This window comes from Streptopelia decaocto (assembly GCF_964273445.1).
Source record: "Streptopelia decaocto genome assembly, chromosome: Z".
In the NCBI taxonomy this organism is placed as follows: domain Eukaryota; kingdom Metazoa; phylum Chordata; class Aves; order Columbiformes; family Columbidae; genus Streptopelia; species Streptopelia decaocto.
In genome coordinates this window covers 65,787,291-65,804,184 of record NC_138657.1, presented here as the reverse complement: position 1 = coordinate 65,804,184, position 16,894 = coordinate 65,787,291, and the positions used below count along the sequence as shown (strand labels likewise).

The window sequence follows — 16,894 nt, the reverse complement described above, 5'->3', positions numbered from 1 at the left end:
TGTAGAATATTACATGTAATCTACCAGATGATTCATATAAAATAACGAATAATGGGCTTCCTATAACTGTTTCATTAGGAAGAACAAGATTTGATCTTCTGTAGGAATTTCTGACAGGGTGACACACTGGGAAAAAAAAGTTAATAGTTCAGTTTGCCTTTAGTATAGCCTTTATTATTTTTAATGATCACTGAGGTGTATTTAAATGCCATAAGAAGCATTTCTGTGCAGAACTAGTATACATTTTAACGAGTTTGTGATGCCATGTTGTAAGGATAAGCTACTTTACCCCAAGGACAGGCAAAGGAGGAACTCTGAGAGTCAAGGAGGAGGAAGAAGAAATTGCTGTTGGCCCATACCAAGAGCAGCTTTCTCCTCCACATTAATTCAGATGTGGCAGCCAACATGGGAGCAAGCTGAATCAAGGACCTACTCATGCCCTGCCATTTTCTGCTCACAAGTGCTACTGAGAAGGGTGAACACATGAACTCTGCTCTGATCTCTAACGTGAACAGCCCACACAAGGAAGCAAGAGGGTAACTACCTACATGGAATTTCTCACTGATGTATGGCACTGAGGATCTTGTGTTTAGCAATTAGCAAATCTGAATAGTTTGTTTCTCTCAATTTCATGCATATTAATGGAACTATTTCATACTGCACAATTTGTTGTATCCTCATCTGTGTTTATATTTTGGGACTTCCACCCTTTCTCTGAAGGCGTATTCTCGTTGGTTCAGTCAGCACCAGTGGCTCTTGTATAATGGTTGCTGGATAATTTTTTCCTAAAAGTTCAACTTCCAATTTCTGTCCAATTTTGCTGAGTTCTGTGGGAACATACGCAAAAGCCAGACTTCGCTGAGCACTGTAACTGAAACATCCGGAAGTGGTGTTGCCAATAACCTGAAAAAAACCCACAAACATTTATCTTTATTTTCAAGATACAGTGGGAATTTTTTAAACCAAACCAACCAACCAACCAACTATACCTCTCATATACTAGCTTTGGTATATACACTTCAGACATCAAGCAAGTTTCAAATGTGTCATGCAGTTCATAATATTCTGTACTGTGGGTAACATTACCTTAAAATAGGAAGCTTATGCTCCTTTAAAAAAGTATATTCTTATTTTGTTCAAGTAAATTTTCACTGAAACAAACACTATACACATGTATGTATTTGTTCTGTACAATAATTAAACTGCTAGTGAGCATTTCAGCATGCAATCTGAGCTGAAGTGTGGAGGCCTAAACTTTGCTGTTGCTTTGCTTCTTCTAAGTGAGTAGCAAAAGTGTGTTTTGGACAATGGTGAACTTGCAGGAGAAGAGAATATATGAGTAAACTCTTTAGTCTGTTCCAACTCTAGTTTCTGTAACTAGATGGTATTTCATGGGAGCTTTTTATAGATATTTCCTGCTTGAAGATTAGAAAATGGCTATAGCTTCAAATTGTTCTGTGCCAGTAAAACAAAAATAATGCATTCACACTTGGAACACAAAGTTAGATTCTGTTAATGGAGAATTAACACTGGTTTCTTGTAACATGATCTATAGTCCTTACCTTGCCATTATGCCACACACTTTCGTTTCCCTCTGGATCAACATTATCTGTTTCCACGGTGAGATATACCAGTCGTCGTTTCAGCCCCTTTTCTTTAATCTGCTTCAGTGCTTGCTTTCCTGTGAAGTCCGCTGGCTGGAAAAAAATAAAAAATGTATGGTTATTCAGGTTTTGTAAAAAGTTTAGAGATACAAGTCTTTAAATTTGTCTTAATTTGTTCTCCTATCATTCAAGTATCCCATATGAAACACAGATTAACTCAAATCTTTGACAGACATTATATCTTGTATCTTGGTACATTATGTCTCGGTAATGTTGTTGAGTATATTAATTTTTCTAGATCTCTGTCCCTTAATATCTCCAATTCCAAGTGTAGTAGAAATGCATATGTAGTGAGATGTGTTACAAGATGTTCTACCCAGTTAAGGAGTGAGCCAGAAGACTGTGTTTCTTTTCAGTTTCTATAAAAAAACTGGAATACCAATGCCCAAATCCTAAAGCCCTCACCTCCCGATGTGGACACACATTTGTTTTGATGTCATCAGCAACCATGATAGTAATTTGTTACTATTCCAGTTTGGTGTCTCTGCCAGGCTGCAGATCTGGCAGTTCGGTCCATATTCTTATTTTATGGAATGTAATTTTTTTCCCCTGTGTATCTACCATTTTATGTGATAATGCAGCATATTAGTTAAAGAGTAATACTGTCATTTGGAGTTCCCTTTTTCAGCTTGCCTAAAAAGGTACAAACATTCTCATATTTCTAGAAGCAGACTGCATAAATGTGTCATTTTTGTGGCCTCCTCTAGCCCCTCTCCAACAGGTCCATGTCTGTCCTGTACTGAGGCTCCAAAGCTGGATGCAGAACTCCAGGTGGGGTCTCAGCAGAGTGGAGCAGAGGGGCAGAATCACCTCCCTTGACCTGCTGGCCACACTCCTTTTGATACAGCCCAAGATACAGTTGGCTTTCTAGGCTGCAACCACACAATGCTGGATCATGTCCAGCTTTTCATCCACCAGTACCCCCAAGTCCTTCTCCACAGGGCTGCTCTCAATCCCTTCATCCCCTAGCCTGTATTGATATTGGGGTTTGCCCCAACCCACATGCAGAACCTTGCACGTGGCTTTGTTGGACCTCATGTGCCCACTTCTCGAGCTTGTCCAGGTCCCTCTGGATGGCATCCTGCTCCTTAAGCATGTCAACTGCACCACTCAGCTTGGTGTTGTCTGTAAATGTGTTGAGGGTGCACTTGATCCCATTGTCTATGTTATTGATGAAGATATTAAACAGTAGCTATGCCAATACAGGCCCCTGAGGGACACCACTCATCACTGATCTCCATCTGGACATTAGGCCATTGACCACTACTCTCTAGATGTGAACATCCAGTTCCTTATCCATTTAACAGTCCATCTATCAAACCCACATCTCTCCAATTTAGAGAGAAGGATGTTGGGGGGGGGATCATGTAAAAGACCTTACAGAATTCCAGAGAGGTGATATCAGTAGTTCTTCCCTTGTCCACTGATGGACAAGTAAGACTGTACAGCACAACACAACACACAGACTAAAATACTTTGCATGACACACAGAAATACCAAGGAGGTAAATATACTACAGATATGCTTAGTACTGAATCAGCTGCTTCCTATAGATGCTAATGTAGCATCTGGTATTTAGTCTAGAACAATGTAACTGTGGAACTAAACATAAGTATTCCAGTATGATGGGGCCTTCTGTCTTCCAGCTGGTGCTCTGCAGGAGGTCAGGTCTCCCTTCAGTCCTGTGTCATTTGTCAACCCATTGTGGATGTTCCTGATACAGTAAGGCACCTAAAACAGTAGTATAAATGTCTGAATTCCCATTTTTAGATATCTTTGGTAATACAAGAGTGGCAATAGACAGGACTCTCTCAGAACTTGGTTCTGGCAGCATTCTTCTACTCTGCCCTTTTCCTCAGCCAAGTCACCACCAAGTTTTCCAGGGGAACGAATTGTGATGAGTGGCTTTGGGAATGATGTATCACACAGCACTGATGTACCTACTGCTGTACTGACATCTCATGTTTCATGTTTGTGGCTGTTGTGTTTTGTTTCTTTTTGTTTGTATTTTATTTTTTGTTTGTGCTTTTTTGTTGGTGATGGTGGTGGTATTTTGTGGGGTTTATTTGTTTGGGTTTTTTTGTGTGTTTTGTTGTTGTTTATTTTGGTGTGGGGTTTTTATGGTTTTTGTTTGGTTTTGTTTGAGGTTTTGTTTGTTTTGTGTTTTTGTTTTGGTTTTGGTGGTTTGTTTTTTAAAATCAAGATTTCTGGTTAATTTATACCTCTGTGAATTCCTGATTTAGAAATGGAAAAACAGTTTCCATAAAGGTTAATGCAGAAATCATAATCAGAGCCTTGAGTATGATCTGATAACAGATGTGTACTGCTTTTATGGGTCACTTCCAGAATAACTGCATAGATGACAGTTAACTCCTGTTAATTTACTAATTACTGGAACCTTGAGGTTGACAGCAAAAATAATTTTGACTTCCTCTTCTTAATTACCTTTTAGATATGGAAACCATTAGAGCAAGCAGCTAGCAGGTTTAGAATCCATGTATCTCTGGATCATTCTGTGCTTATTGGTTTACTGATACAGAATTAAATTCTTACCCAATTAGTTTTAATCAGGCCAAGCTATTAGCCACCTGGAATAAACCACTACATAGTTCTTATGCTAACTGGATGTGGATTTGGGGGGATTTCATATAATGCAAAATACACACAAATATGTAAATATATATATCTACACACACACACTTTGCAAACTTGTGTGCATATATATGTTCATGAACATATATAAACACATACAAACATGGATAAAAATTTATATATGAAAATATGATGTACAACTGAAAAAAAGCATATATATATATACATGTTTAAAAAACATTTAAAGCAACTTCTTAACAAATTCTAATCATATGAATCTGATTAGGTCAGTCTTTTATTTCACAGTTCTTGGGTATCCATGTCAATTATACACTGAGCACATTTCCATCACTATTTATTTTTGATTTATGAATGTGTGTGCATGAGGTTGTTCATTCCAATCAAAACCGCATTTTGGAAACTGATTCATTCAAACTCAGTCTGGCTATTCTTGGAAACAACCGCTTCCTATTTCCGGAAGAAAAATAGTCAGTCTGGGTATTGCTTCGTTTTGCTTTAGCTTGTGACAGTAGCTATAACGCAAGAAAAAAAGATCCCATTCAAAATAGGACAATTCAGTAAATGAATATAAATTGAAAAAAAAAAAACATACAAGAAAAATAACAGAAACAAAGGAAAATCCTAAACAATTCCAGCCTCAAACAAATGTCAAATTTAAAGCTGCTCTTACTGCCTCTTATTTAAAAAAAAAATAAACACTTGATATGTAGTAACCATGTAAAACTTTGACTTCTTAGAGTAAGGGGAGTCCTGATAAGCTAAATGTAAAATACAGAAGACTTTCCATTATCTTGGCATGAGCTCCCAAAGCATTAGGCTTTGGCAGATGTAATGTTTTTCACATTAAATAAAAACACTGCTTAGATACACGATAAAGATAATATCTACTGCTTAACTTCATATTCTTTAATTCGAGTGCAGTTCACCAGAAAAAAAAAAAAAAAAAAAAGAAACAAAAGAGGTGGTTTGTACCTTTCACTTGTGTTACCCAACATATAGATTAAAATGGAAAATAATATCACAAAGATAAATCACTGAAGATTTTCAAATAGCATATAGTTAAAGGGAGCCCATTGATTACCCCATCTATTAACACATCAGGCATACATATATGCCTTGTCCTTGTCCTCATCAGGCTTTTACCTTGTGTAAGTAACCATGTGTTTGCTAGCACGAGCTAAATATGTATATATATATTTTAAGCATTCAGGAGACATCAACTGATGAGGTCATTTTTTAGGCACACTGGTGTACCCTGCAAAGTTTAACTTACTGTGTTTCAAGTGTGCTGAGCTTTCAATGGCATGTGGATCCTAATTCTAGCCCTCTGTAAAAAACTTTTGTGGTGTAAGGGAAGCAAAGGAATAGGAATTATCTATAACACTTTTTCTTTTTTTTTTTTTTTTAAATTGTTCAGTTTAGCAGAATAAAGTCTAGCTATCTAGGAAGAAAAATGTCATATCCATTCAACAATAACTGGCAAAGATATGCAAATCTCTTAACAATAAAATGTTGTCATTTATTTGGGATACCACTTGAAACTGCAGGCATGCAGTCAAATTATGTACACAAAGCCACCCAACTGAGTAAGGCAGCACCAACAGCTGCTGTGATCTGTTATAACCATCACATTACAACACACTGGAGACAGCATCAATGCAGTATTTTGAAATTAATTATTCTTAGTTGGTCTTGAATAATTTCAGGGTAACACTCCAAATGATAGCTCTCTCACCAGGGCAATAATTGAAGATCGTTTTCCTCCACAGACAACAACCATTTTACAGGTTTATTTTTCTGCAGCAAACAAAAGCTACAGTTCACACCACACAAACCAGTTTTCTAAGGGAGATGTGGCCGCTCAGTGCGTATAACACCTGTATCACTGCACCTTTCATTCCATCTGCCTAAGTCGTCCTTGTATGCAAACAGCCAGCTCTAAGAAATCGATATGATACAAACAACTGATGAATTATTGAATTATTTTGGCTCAAAGCTCCTAGCTAGGTGGGTGCTTATTCCTTTACATTGCCCAACAAACACACTGGGAGTGAACTAGGTATGTGTTTTATGCAGATAACAAAATCATAGCAGATTATTTCTAATGTGTTTCGTACTCTGTATAAATTTATGGAATAAATCCTCTGTTTTATGACCCTCTGAACCTCAGTTCAAGTAACCATGGAATATGGTTCCACTCCTAAATTTTAATTTGCATGGGGACAGGGTATAGGTAGAAAATTACACTGAATAAATTTGTTACAGGCGTAATAAATGAGGAGTGAAAGAGAGCAGGAAAAGGGAAAAAAAAGTACCCTTTCCCCCTCTCAAATACCTTGTACCTTTCCATCACTCCATCCTTTTCCAGGTCCCTCTGCTTTTCCTCAGGCTCCTTAACCTTTCTTCAGTAAAGTCTGTGCTCTTTTTTCTCCCTTCTCCTCCCTTTTTCACATGGAGTAGGGATGGCAAAACCAAAACCTTATACTAGTTTGTGGAGTGGGGTCAGTGACCTCTACTGTAGTCATTCCTCTCAGAACAGGAGGGATACAAGCTGGAGAAAGTGAAGGAAAAGCACACAATGGCAGCAAGGGGGAGTCACAGAAATTCTTGCAGGTTCGCCTGTCCAGAATCAACTATGAATAGCAGCAGTGCTCCCAGCAGACCTGGATAGCAAGTGCCAAGCATTCCACTGACTACGCCTTCTCTATACACCCTATACTGGATTTTACAAACTAGAAGACAAAAATGATTCATTCGCTATGGTACTGCAAACCCAGTTCCCATTTTAAAGTCAGCGGGGAAAAAAAAAAAAAAAAAATCAAATGGTGCAAAACATAAGCAAATGGTCACAAGGTGATGCTTTCCTGGTTACCCGTACTCACCACAACTCTCCTGCAGGTGAAAGGTTTTGATTTCATACTGCTGCTTTTGAGCACTAGAGACCACGCCATTAAAGCATAGAGTCACCAGATCAGAACAGTAGCATTTTACACAGACGATTATATAAATGACTACATATGCCACAATGTTGCAAAGACCCAGAGCCAGCATGTACATCTTCCTTTCTGCCACTTTCCCCACCACCTTCCCCTAGTGTTCAGTCCTGTTTGTGGCCAGTGCCTGGAGGCCCAAAGCAGGACTGATAGTCTAGTGCTCCCTTCTGGAGGGCTTGCTCTCTGCAATTAGAATCATGGAATCGTTTTGGTTGGAAAAGACCTTTAAGATTGTCAAGTGCAGCTGTAAAGCTAGCACTGCAAAGTCCACCACTAAACCACGCCCCTAAGCACCACACCACATCTTTTAAACACTTCCAAGTATGGTGACTCCACCACTTCCCTGGGCAGCCTGTTCCAATTACTGACAACCCTTTCCATGGAGAATTTTTTTCCTAATATTTTCCTAATATTCAATCTAAACCTTCCCCTGGCACAACTTGAGGCCATTTCCTCTTGTCCTATCACTTGCCACTTGGGGGAAGAGACCAATGACCTCCATGCTGCAACCTCCTTTCAGGTAGTTGTAGACAGCGATAAGGTCTCCCCTCAGCCTCCTTTTCTACAGTCTGAACAGCCCCAGTTCCCTCAGCCGCTCCTCATCAGGCTTGTGCTTCAGACCCCTCCCCAGCTTCATCTCCCTCCTCTGAACTCTCTCCAGCACCTCAATGTCTTTCTTATGACGAGTGGCCCGAAACTGAACACAGGATTCAAGGTGCGGCCTCACCAGTGCTGAGTACAAAGGGCATGATCACTTCTCTAGTCCTGCTGGCCACACCATTCCTGATACAAGCCAGGATGCTCTTGGCCTTCTTAGCCACCTGGGCACACTGCTGGCTCATGTTCAGCCGGCTGTCAATCAACATCCCCCAAATCCCTCTTTGCCAGGCAGCTTTCCAGCCACTCTTGCCCAGCTGTAGCGCTGCCTGGGGTTGTTGTGACCCAAGTGCAGGACCCGACACTTGGCCTTGTTAAATGTCGTGCAATTGGACTCAGCCCAACGATCCAGCCAGTCCAGATCCCTCTGTATGGCCTTCCTGCCCTCCAGCAGATCAACACTCCCACCATCTGCAAACTTAGAGTGTGCCATCGATCCCCTCATCCATATCACTGATACAGATATTAAATGTGCCAGGTCTATCTCTTTTTCAGTGTGTTTCTTTTCTTTTTTTTTTTTTTTCCTCCAAGCTGCATCTATGCAACGATGAAGAAAAGCCTTTTCCCTAAAAATATTTATAATTTTATATTTTAATAAATCAGGACATATCAGTTTAGACCATGGTAAGAAAATGAGCTGGAGTAACACAACTGAGGGGCAGATGTGGCAGAGTGAACAGGAGGGAAACATGACTGTAAAGAAGAGGGCAGTACCTGTAAGATTAAACTGCTACACCAAAGGGATAAAAATGACAGAGACACAGTCCCACAGTCCTGCTCATCCTAGTTTTCTATGAGATAACTGATGTATAGTTATGCTGGAGGTTGAGCCAACACACATCTGTGTGAAGGTGCTGGGTGTGACACAATTTCTATTCATAATGAATAAGGAAGCATCTAAATGCTTATGTGTCTAGTAAGTGCAATAGTAAAATAAACTCAAAAATCCAATGCCCAAGTCAGAAGACGAGGTAAGGCTTGTAGTCCAAAAGGCATTTTTTTATGTCAAAATGCAGGTAATCACTGAATAGGCTTGGTGGAGATAAGACACAAACAGTGAGAAGAAGACAGGAAAAGGTGCAGGAAATTAAGATCAAAAATAGTGCTGGTAGAGTAGACCTAAGAAAAAGTGAAGAGAGGGATTCTAGATATTTTATAATCTGGAAAAATGCTTGGAATGGAGAACAAATAAACTGTCCCAGTAAATAAACAGGGCTGCAACAAAGTAGCACTTTCTGACAATGGTATTTCCTCCTATTGGAAACAAACACTAAATCTTAGCTAAGCACTCAAACCCGGCCCGGAGGAGAGTCCCAAACGTTTCCAGCATCTACCGCGTTTTCTTCCCAAAGGCAGCGATGCTGCTGCAGAGGGACTGCCCAGGAGATGGCAGTGCTGGATAGAGCAAAACAAGGCACTCACGGCTTTGGTGGCTGGTTGGGGTTAAACCACGACAGCCGAACACTGCATTTTGGTTCTAACTTACGCAGAAACCAGCACTTCAGCCAGTTGGGGACGCGTGCTTGAAGGAACAAACCCTATCAACAAACCCACAGACCAAGGTGACAAACAGATCTAAGTTATCTGTTGTTACTAGTTTGTATCCCGTTTGCCCTTTGTGTGTGTGTGTGTGTGCGCAAAGTTTCCTTAATGACAGGAGCAGATGATAACAGAGTATTTTGCTTGTTTTCAGTCACAGTGGCCCCTAAGGAATGCTGAGGTCTATGCCATGCCAAACAGACACCAAAACAAGAGGCATGGAATTGGGACGCACACCCACAAGCTGCCAAGAAGTGAAGTAAATAATCTCACATTGCACTTCGTGTTACAGTGCTCAGACTGCTTTCAATATCTGATTTAGCTCGGGTACCTCTGCAGTGTCAACATACAGTCACAACTGCCCTCATTTGGATCAAGAAATAAACATTGATTATTTCCTTTTTCACATTAGTTCAGCAAAACTGGCAAATATTTTAGGTTGACATCCTGCATCTATGTTGGAGATTAATTCCACACCCATTCATGTACAATGAGAGTATCTGCTCCAGAGACCTGCTCCAGCCCTGCATTTCAACCATGCAGAGAAGCATGTGGAGCAATGAAGAATCAAGTACTTCACACACACTGATGCCTTTGCATGTTCTGCATGGGCATCTTGTCACGCAACAACTTTCCCTTCCTATGGCTGCTTCCCGGCTTATACTTTAAAGAAAAAGAAAAAGTATCAGATGGAAAGATGTATCAAATGGAAGCAGAAAGGATAACTAGGAACAGTAACATTTTTCATTGCATTATCCCATAATCCTGCTAATGCTCTCCTCAAGGTGGGAACAACATAATCCTGTTCCACAAGATTCTGTATTTCCCTTGCACATGTAATTTTCTCTGGCTAGGGCAAAAGAACAGCAGCCAACAGAGGCAGCTGTAACTCCACTACACATAGGAACCACCACTGACATGCCTGGGAGCACCTTGCCTTGCAGTGGATGAGCTCCATAGTTGGCCAAGAACAAGTTCTTAACTTCTATCTCATGCTGGTTCACACACTGATGTTAGATTAGAACAAAAATGAATGTTTTCTCAATCCTGCACAGACTGAAGAACTTTAACGTCTATAGACATGTTCAACATTTGGAGAGGAAAAGCATCTTCCTGGGTTCATCCCTGTTACTGCTGGTGAAATTGTCTCAAAAGCACCTTTTCAGGTTTAACATGCCTCCACAGTTCTTGCCTATCCAAAGTTTAAAATTTGTTGTTTATTTGGAGCTGTAACTTAAAAGATTTTGATTCCCTTTATCAGTTCCACAGTGACTCCACAAATCATGGCAAAAATATCAAGGGTCATTTAATATCTGATTTATTATCCTTTCAGGTGTAAAAGGAATATAAATAAGTAAATAATTTGTTCCTGTATCACATTACATCATTGTAAAGAGGAAATGTCTCACAAACATGACTTTTTCTTCTTGATCTTTCTTAGATAAAAATGTTGGCACTTTCTCTGTTTTACAGATGAAAAACTAAGGCAAAAAATTGTTCAGAAATACTCCTTCATTTAGGGCACCTAACTTGAAATATATAGGACCTGATCTTTTACATTAGAAACTTCCACTACATTGGAATTACATTAGAACCTACCACTCTAGTACAGCAATTACTGAAAAAAAAGAAGAAAGATTTTTCAGAAGAACTGCTGACTGACAACTTGGATATGAGTCAAATATAAGTTAAATTAGTATCATGGTTAATAAAGTGAAAACAATTCATTGTTTATAGAATTTCTGAAGAGGTGCTCTGCTTATAAGTTGTTTCTGCCTGATTGGAAGTTGAGAGAATGGGACTAGTTGAATTTAAATATGCAGCAAAAATTAAAATATGTTATTCTATCTCCTTTTATCAACTTATTCATTTCTTATATTAATATTTTAGCAAACCAAAGTCTGTTATAGTCTAATAGATACAGAAATTGCTTGTAATTTTCTTCATGGTTCAAATGAAACTCAAATCATGTGTCCTAACTCTGTCAAATAGAGGACCCTTCCAAGAAACCTGGTGAAGTCATTTCCTGTGCAGCTCTAATGTCATCTGTTGCTATCAGTTAGACCATCAACTCAAACAGCAGGAATCTATTGTTTTTTTCAATATTTGCTGTACTAGAGTGGTAGCCAAAAAAAAATGATCATACAGACAACTCCTTTAACAACAGTAAGCAGGTAAATTGTTTTCACAATATGAACAGGCTTCTTCAGCTTGTGTATAGATACTGTATGCTTACAAAAGCACAAATTGAATTTCTCTATGGAATCACAGTGTTATTTTTCATGCAGACAACACTGGGTATTTGGAACTTCCTGACCTAATGTATAATTTTGTTAGCAAGAAATATGGAAGTATGAAACTTTTTTTAAAAAACAAATCAGTACTTAATAAAGTAAATATTCTTATATACAGTGAAAAAAAGTTGCTCAGTTTATTTTCTAAACCTATTTTATTTTACAGATAATTACATTTTTCTTTTCAAACACCGAAAGAAATAACCTTAATCATAATAGAACACTTCAAAATTATAAGACATACCTTGTTTAGCTTTACAAAGCATCCCAGTCCAGCTTCCAAGGGATTAGTGTCACAGTTCATCTGTTTAAAAAAAAAAAAAATTAAAAAATTTCACCATCCATATGTGATGGTCTATCATAGCTTTTGGGTTGGGCGTGTGTGTTATTTATTTAGGTATTCCATGCAGCCTTCTATTTACTCCTGCATCAATGTCTTCCATGTTGCATATCTGCAACTTCCATTTTAATACACTGTATGCTTCCTATATGTGATTTCAACAGAATATGTATTATGATAGTCTAATATAAAGTACTGATATATAAACCATTCATCTAATTTTCAGTATGCAAAGCAAACACACATTTCACTAAGAAACAAGACTTCTCATCCAAGCAGAATGGAATGTGCAGGAGATTGAATAACTGAGGTATGCACATTAATTGCAACAAAGCAGAATGGCTTAGCTGGAGAGGAAAGTAAAACACACAGCTAATTTTATTTACCACCTTCTCATTAGGTGTAGGGCGAATCATTTGTTAGGCAGCATTTGAAGCAACAATGGAAATAATTATCACTGGAAAACAAAATGACCCCTAAATGCCCACCATTTCACTGTCCTGTGTTCTTTCCTGTCAGATAAGGAAGAGTTATAGTGATTTTCCCGAAATTCTCTAGGCCTCATGAGTAGTTCTATATTGTGAGCAAGAAAATCTGTCAGAAACAAGCTAATGGGAAATGAAAAAGTTCCAAGTACATTATGAAGCAAGAATAATTGGCCTCTTGTGACATAGTTATTACAGAAATAAAACATTTTCAGAATCTATCAGCCAAGCCTTTGATTTCAAAACACTAGAGCTCAGCAAAACATTCGTAATTTTGTTATACGCAAGAGGGAGAAACATCAGTGAATCAAAGTAAGTGTCTCTTTGCCAGCAGTGCAATGGAGTATACAAGTTATTTTTATTTAGAAAAGACACTTTTCAGATTTATAGCAGCTTTTCCTCCTCAAATAAATTTTCTTTTCATGCTAAATGGAGAAACTGCAACAAATACTATCTGAGCTAGCTCTGACTGAAAGCTGTGCAGTCATACTGAAATAAAGAAAATAAACAGGAAGAATAGTAGTTATATTTCCTGACCTCTGCCCCCCAGGCTCGGAAACCCTTTTCCAGTCTTAAAGCATTCAGAGCATATGTTCCAAAGTTGTCAATTCCCTCTTTTTGGCCAGCTTCCATGATTGCACTGTAAAGAGCTACAGAATCTTCTTTTCTATGATAGAGCTCCCAGCCCAATTCACCTGTTATACAAATAAGATTAACGGTTTCATCAGCTTAACAATTAAACAATCCTAATAAGTACAGTCCTATCATTGGTAAAAAGTGGGGATCAATGCTGTGAGTGATAATTCACTTTCTGTTATCTGGTGAATTCTGTTATCGTATAACAAGTCTAATTCCCTGCAAGAACCATCAGATCACTTATGCCCGAATCTTAAACAGTGGTATTATTATTCTAATTTAAACTGTTAACTGAAATATGGGGTGGGAGTCAATCAGAACAACTGATAAGAGAGGGTCATGTAGGAAAGTCACAATGAGAAATGAAGCTTAAGGACTTTACAAATAGATGATGACTTGGCAAGCGAACAGCAAATGTAACTGAGTGTAAATAAGCATAATACAAGCATATTGTATCATATTTAGTACAACAGAGAGGGGTTTCAGCTGCTTCAGAATGGTCTGAATTCAGTCCATTGCAGCAGAGTTGGACATAAAAATAAATAAAAATAAAAAGTAACTGAGAAAAACAAATACTCAGCATTACAGAGTTACAATTTCAAGGCACTCGACAAACACTAATATACGGTAATCCAAAAACAATTCTTGACATTGGTTTTGCAGCAACACCACAGAGGTTATCAGAACTGGCCTTTTGTTCTGTAAAATAAATATTTATACTACAGCATATTACAGAAAAAAAATGGTTTGGAAAACTCAGCACAGACTCTGAGCAGATCACATTTGAAAAAAATCAAGGTACTGCATTTCCTCAAAAATTTATACATAAAATGTGATGAACCTACTCTTTATGATGAGATTTATTTTTCGACATAGTTTTAGTTACACTTATATTTTATTTATTGCCCTTTTCCTTAAGAGTCTCTTTTCTCTAGTGCTTACCTGTGTATGATATCCTAATGGCAGTAACAGCAATATCAGAAAGTTTTAAATGCTTAGACTGTAGAAAATTAAATGAACTGTCTCTCAGATCCTCACTTGTCAACTTCTGAAGGATCTGTCGGGCATAAGGACCTGCTACACCAAGTACTCCCATCTCATCTGTCATGTTTTCTATTTCAACTTTATATCCGCCTCTCGTTACTTCCTCTTCTATCCATCTGCATGCAAAACATAGAGATGTTAAGTTTTTTTATGAAAAATAACTGATTTAGATAAAGGTTAAAAAGGAATAATTTATGTTAGTGTTCATCTTCCCAGCAGCTTCCAGTCCCATACCTTCTCAAAACCAATGGAACTATATGCTACACTATGCAAACCCATCATCCATGCTAAAAGGTGTTTTGTGGTGAGATACTAGTAGAGGAGCAGATGCATTTGGGATGCCGCCAGGAAAGGAAAGAATTTAAAAGGGTGGAAAAGTACTTCAAGATAAGAGAAGGTATCTGATAGAACAGGAAATAGATTTGCCTTTGGATCTAGAATGTGTTAATAAAAAGTCGACATACAAAAAAAGTAAGCAATAAACACAATGAACATAAGAAATCTCAAAATACTTTCCTCTGTCAATAGAAATGTATGACCAGGCTTATTTCTTCCTGAATACAGTATTTAAAGTATTGGCAGGAAGTTAATTATTGATCTAATCAAAAACATCAGCTGGGTATTGTCTTTCAGGAAGCTCATAAAAAAATGAAATTAGTACATTAAAAAGCCTTATACTGTACTACTTTCTTAAGCAGATCTCAGGCACAGAGGAGTACCAAATAGGACTGCTGAAATTCTGCAGAAGTAAATGCACTGGGCCTGGTTCTGCCAATCAGTTCCCAAATGTGTCAGTAATCCTGCTCATTCCCGTGGGATTGTTATGAAATAGTACATTATTCACCGTGTGTTGGGGTAGCAAGCTTCAGTCTTTTATGTGTTAATTCATTTTGAATAACTTATTTGTCAGCAGTCTCCAGTAAGAAAAAAAATATTTTTCCTAATATGTATGTACAGCACTAGACATGTTGCTTCCAATGCTCATCTATGACAAGCATTTTAATAAAGTCATCCTGCAACTGCTTCTACCTGCTTTCTTTCTGTTGTTTCACTTAGTGATCCCAGAGCCCAAAGGAGAGACATCATCACACTATCAGGAAGACTACGCTACCCATCTGTATTGGCCAGGTCAGTGCCTGTGCGGTCATGCATCTTCAAAGCCAATTTTCTTTTTTGCGTAAGAGAAAACACTGGAAAGGAACAACTATGCTGTGTTCCATCACACGATGTCCAACGCAAACAGGTTCAACAACAAAACAAGAACTACCTCCACTATAGTGTATTACATAACTCTCAGTCTATTCTCCATCTTTTTACACCAATATGCAACTGCTTACACTTCAGGATTCAACTTAACCAAACCCCTAAGAAACAAAAATCACAAAACAAGTGCAATTATCTCGAACCTACCAAAAGGTTTGTTGAGTAATAATGAAGAATTTGGCACTTAGTAAAATCTTTCTATATTAATGTGACTGTATAGCTATAAATACTTCCTGTATAAAAAATAAACTAACCTCAGATCATGGAGTTCTGACCCTGATCCAGTTACAAGCATAAATTCTCCAGGATACAGTTGAGAGACTGTTAGCTCAGCATAAACTTTTCCTCTTGGTGTTAGCATATGGCTTATATTTGTGGATCCCACCTACAGAGTAAAATATGCAATTATTAAGAATGAAAAAGAAAAGTTTTTAATTCTTAAACACTATGAAATATACAGAATTGTCTTTACTTGAAAGAATGTTTTTATGTTTCTTCTGCTGTGCTATAATAGGAGCAAACAGATACACAACTGGCCTAGCATAAGCTTTACAGTGGAAATTTCGTATTTTTCAGCACAGAAACCATAGAAATATTTGAAATTAGATAAATTAAGACCTTTATAAATACTTTTTTTATTGTGTATTACACAATGTATTCTTAAGCTACATTTAAGAATGCATTTTCACTTCAAATTCAATCAATTTTTGTTTGTTCTCTGATCATCAGAATAAAAAATTCTACATGTTATTGATATAAATATTATTTTTCAATCATATTAATAATGTTTTCAAATCCCAAATGGCTAACATTACTTCGTCATTTACTTTAAAGAAAGAAATACTGAGCTGGCTTGTGTTTTTGTGGCCCTGGCTTATGTATGCTTTTATATTTTATGTAGTTGCTGACTATGAATCTAAATTTCTGTACATTTGAATCAGGTTCTGTGTAGAAACGTGATCTCTAGAGGCAAAAATTCAAATAATAGTTACTTAGCTGTGACCATAAAACATACACATGTTCATACAGATATCATCCATAGGAACAGAAATACAAATGTGCCATAGCTGTTGTACTGGTCTGGTTCCAGAGGCAGAATTTAATCTCTCTTATTTCATTCTGCTTTCATAAGAACATTGTCAATCACCCAGTCAGCACCCAGATTCCAGAAAATGAATGAGAAAATGAAAAATATTGCAGATATTGTAATTCTTTTGCAAGGTTGTGTTACATTAATATAGTTACTGGTATATAAGAGGCACATAGTTGAATTTTCAGGATCTGATGATAGCCACACTCAGCCTGGTTTTGATACAAGTATTTCTTCAGTAACTTCACCAAATTATTTTATGATGCAGACAAGCAT

General features: G+C 37.8%; 1 protein-coding gene across 2 annotated transcripts in view; it reads right to left on the bottom strand.

Moving 5' to 3' along the window:
* Window positions 1-529: 529 nt before the first annotated feature.
* DMGDH (dimethylglycine dehydrogenase) overlaps window positions 530-16,894 on the bottom strand; it is a gene marked incomplete at its 5' end in the record, with an annotated part of 92,475 nt that continues 76,110 nt past the window's right edge. For both annotated transcript variants that reach the window (XM_082075662.1, XM_082075663.1), the window contains 6 exons: window positions 530-903; window positions 1,563-1,697; window positions 12,005-12,064; window positions 13,123-13,280; window positions 14,164-14,381; window positions 15,783-15,913. In XM_082075662.1, the coding sequence (XP_081931788.1) occupies window positions 688-903; window positions 1,563-1,697; window positions 12,005-12,064; window positions 13,123-13,280; window positions 14,164-14,381; window positions 15,783-15,913 (918 nt within the window). In that variant the 3' untranslated portion in view covers window positions 530-687. The remainder of the gene's footprint in view (window positions 904-1,562; window positions 1,698-12,004; window positions 12,065-13,122; window positions 13,281-14,163; window positions 14,382-15,782; window positions 15,914-16,894) is intronic.